Source organism: Musca vetustissima, unplaced genomic scaffold (genome assembly GCF_032173495.1).
Source record: "Musca vetustissima isolate MV318-11 ecotype Yass unplaced genomic scaffold, APGP_CSIRO_Mvet_v1 utg40237, whole genome shotgun sequence".
Taxonomy (NCBI): domain Eukaryota; kingdom Metazoa; phylum Arthropoda; class Insecta; order Diptera; family Muscidae; genus Musca; species Musca vetustissima.
Window position 1 is genome coordinate 92,371 of NW_026881244.1, and position 2,546 is coordinate 94,916.

At 34.3% G+C, this 2,546-nt stretch overlaps 1 protein-coding gene across 1 annotated transcript; it reads right to left on the reverse strand.

The window, feature by feature from the left end:
- Window positions 1-868: 868 nt before the first annotated feature.
- On the reverse strand, window positions 869-2,140 carry LOC133327230 (mitochondrial chaperone BCS1). Its single transcript, XM_061535790.1, has one exon. It carries the CDS (start codon window positions 2,138-2,140, stop codon window positions 869-871), a length of 1,272 nt encoding a protein of 423 aa, XP_061391774.1.
- Window positions 2,141-2,546: the final 406 nt, after the last annotated feature.

The following is a 2,546-nucleotide window of genomic DNA, read 5'->3' on the forward strand; positions in this document are numbered from 1 at the left end:
ACTTGTGTAGAGCGTGTAGAGAAGACAGTGAAACGTTAGAACATTTTCTGTGCAAAAGAACTTCACAAACAAAACAGAATTCCTAGACGTTTAGGTAAACTAAATCCAAAGATGACTTCTCCCTTCTCTAGAGCGCACAACAGGCTTAGGTGTATGTCCTAAAATTTCAACCTAATCCAACTAACCTTGCCTATTATTGGTAACCACCTCTTCGTAGAACATCTCTTGTAAATACCGAAAGAATTTGGAAAAAATTAACTTCTGTCCGTGTTTTGATATCCCATTTTTCCGGAAGTACCAAATTCGGAGTCCCATATCTCAAAACTGATTTTTCCCGGTAATTAGTATCAAAAGCAGTTATCTCTTCGAATAATTTTAGAATTTTATTAGAGGTACTAGTCAAATAAATGTGTTCTTAGAAATATACTTTTTTATTTTATTTAATACAAAGTAATGCAAAAGCTGTTTTCAGCCAAGTAATTACATTACAATAAATACTCATATATAAAGCAACAACATATAAATTTTCATCAGTAGAAATAATTAAAAACTTAACAGTATTGATAATAGAGTAACAGATTCCCCAAGTATAATAATAATTTACAAAAGTATTATAACATAATCTGTTGAAATCAATGCATTGAACTACTATAATTTACAATTTATGTAGCCCTTTATACAAATTAGATTACTCTTGGTTTACAGCAAACGTAATGTAATTATTTTTAAAAATATCCATATTATTAGTTTTCATTTGTGTTTTGTTGGTGTTAGAATAAAACATGAAAATTATACAATGGCAACTGTAGTTAAACGCAGCAGTATAGAGCTACTGGCAAATTTATTTAACAATGAGTTATAGTAGAGACTATCTTCCAACATCATTACTCCATATTTCATTAACGTTGTTAATAATCTCGTCTTCAGATGAAATTTTGTACCTCATGAAATATCCTTGTATTTGTGCCGGACTTACATTTTTACCTGTGCTAATAACTGAATCTGCAAATTTTTGGGCACCATTGCTATTTTGATAAAATCTGTTGAACATCTCAATCAACTGAAATTTGGAGCAATATCCTACATATTCTTTGACGTCGACACGACCTGGCCTTATTAATGCCGGATCTAAACGATCAATATAATTAGTTGTCATAAAAACAATTCGAGCTTCTGTCGAGGCCACACCATCCAAACAATTCAACAGTCCACTAAACGTTACTCTGTTTAGACCTTCAAAGGCTGCTTTTTGTTGCTGGACGTCTTCACGTGACGCAAACGCTGCATCAATATCCTCTAACAAAATAATTGATTGTTCTGGCGCAACATTTAATAAGTGGTTCAATCTATCATCAGTCAGTCCTCTTTCAGATAAATTTAGTAAGCATATTCCATATTCTAATTCCCCTGCCAAAGCTGTAATAAAACTGGACTTTCCACAACCTGGAGGACCGTATAGCAAGTACCCTCTTCTATATGGAATACCCCTGTCAGCATACCACTGGGGGTTATTAATGAATTCCTTACAATCATCGAGGATTCTGATAGATATGTTTCTATCTAATACAACCGACGATAATGGTCGACGCCTTCGAGGATGCCCAAATGGTCTCCATTCAGACCCCATAGCCGTATACATAATGGTTTTTCCTTCAGTCGCCTGTAATGCAAATAGACGGGCCTCCTCTAACATTTCAAAATAAAGCTCTTTATTTCGTCCAAAAGCAGTTAATGTTACTGACTCCCAAGGAACGCCCATATGAAGATCCAAAGTTTGCTGTTCTCGTGACCGTTCGACCTGCATCCATACTCCCTTATACCGCATTAAATGCTTTCCAATGCTAGGGATGAAATCATATTTTGTTTTAATTTTTCCTGTTTCCTTTTGAACAAACGAAGTCTCCACGCTAAGATGTTGGGTATCACGTGCAGCACGTGCCGTAATCCATTGCAATAACCATTGATATGATTTGTCCCGACATGGTACTTCCAATGTTATCATAAGATGACGTCTAAATAAAATGATACCTCCTTGTAAACCTTTGCGAAGTATGGCCGCACTTGCACCAACACCAAAAAGTCCAAATCCTGCGCCGAAGTATGGATTTGTGGACAAATTACTTATGAGTTCGGACAACATTATTCTTTTTTTCGTTATACTTTAACTATCATATGTAACACTTAGGAATCTGTAAGCAGGTTTTCAACCCAAAAATCAACAAATATATATTAATAAGGTCGCCCAGGAGACGAATAACATCAAATTTTCAAGCTGAATGATAGTTCTCTTTATCTGAATTTAAACGAAATGTACATTAGAAACGTGTTAAATGGCATTTATATACGAATTTTTACCGGTTAACCTACTTTATGAGATATATTTGACATATATGCAATGGAATTGACAATGTATACCCGGTAAAATGTGAACGTATAATTTACCCTACTTTATGAGGATTTATTTGACATATATGCAAAGGAATTGACAATTTTAACCAACTAGGTTAACCAAATCCAGTACAAAGTAAACATGAAATTTATTTTAT

What these genes read in the sequence shown, in the direction of transcription:
- LOC133327230 (XM_061535790.1), bottom strand. Translation starts at nt 2,140, where the DNA reads ATGTTGTCCGAACTCATAAGTAATTTGTCCACAAATCCATACTTCGGC.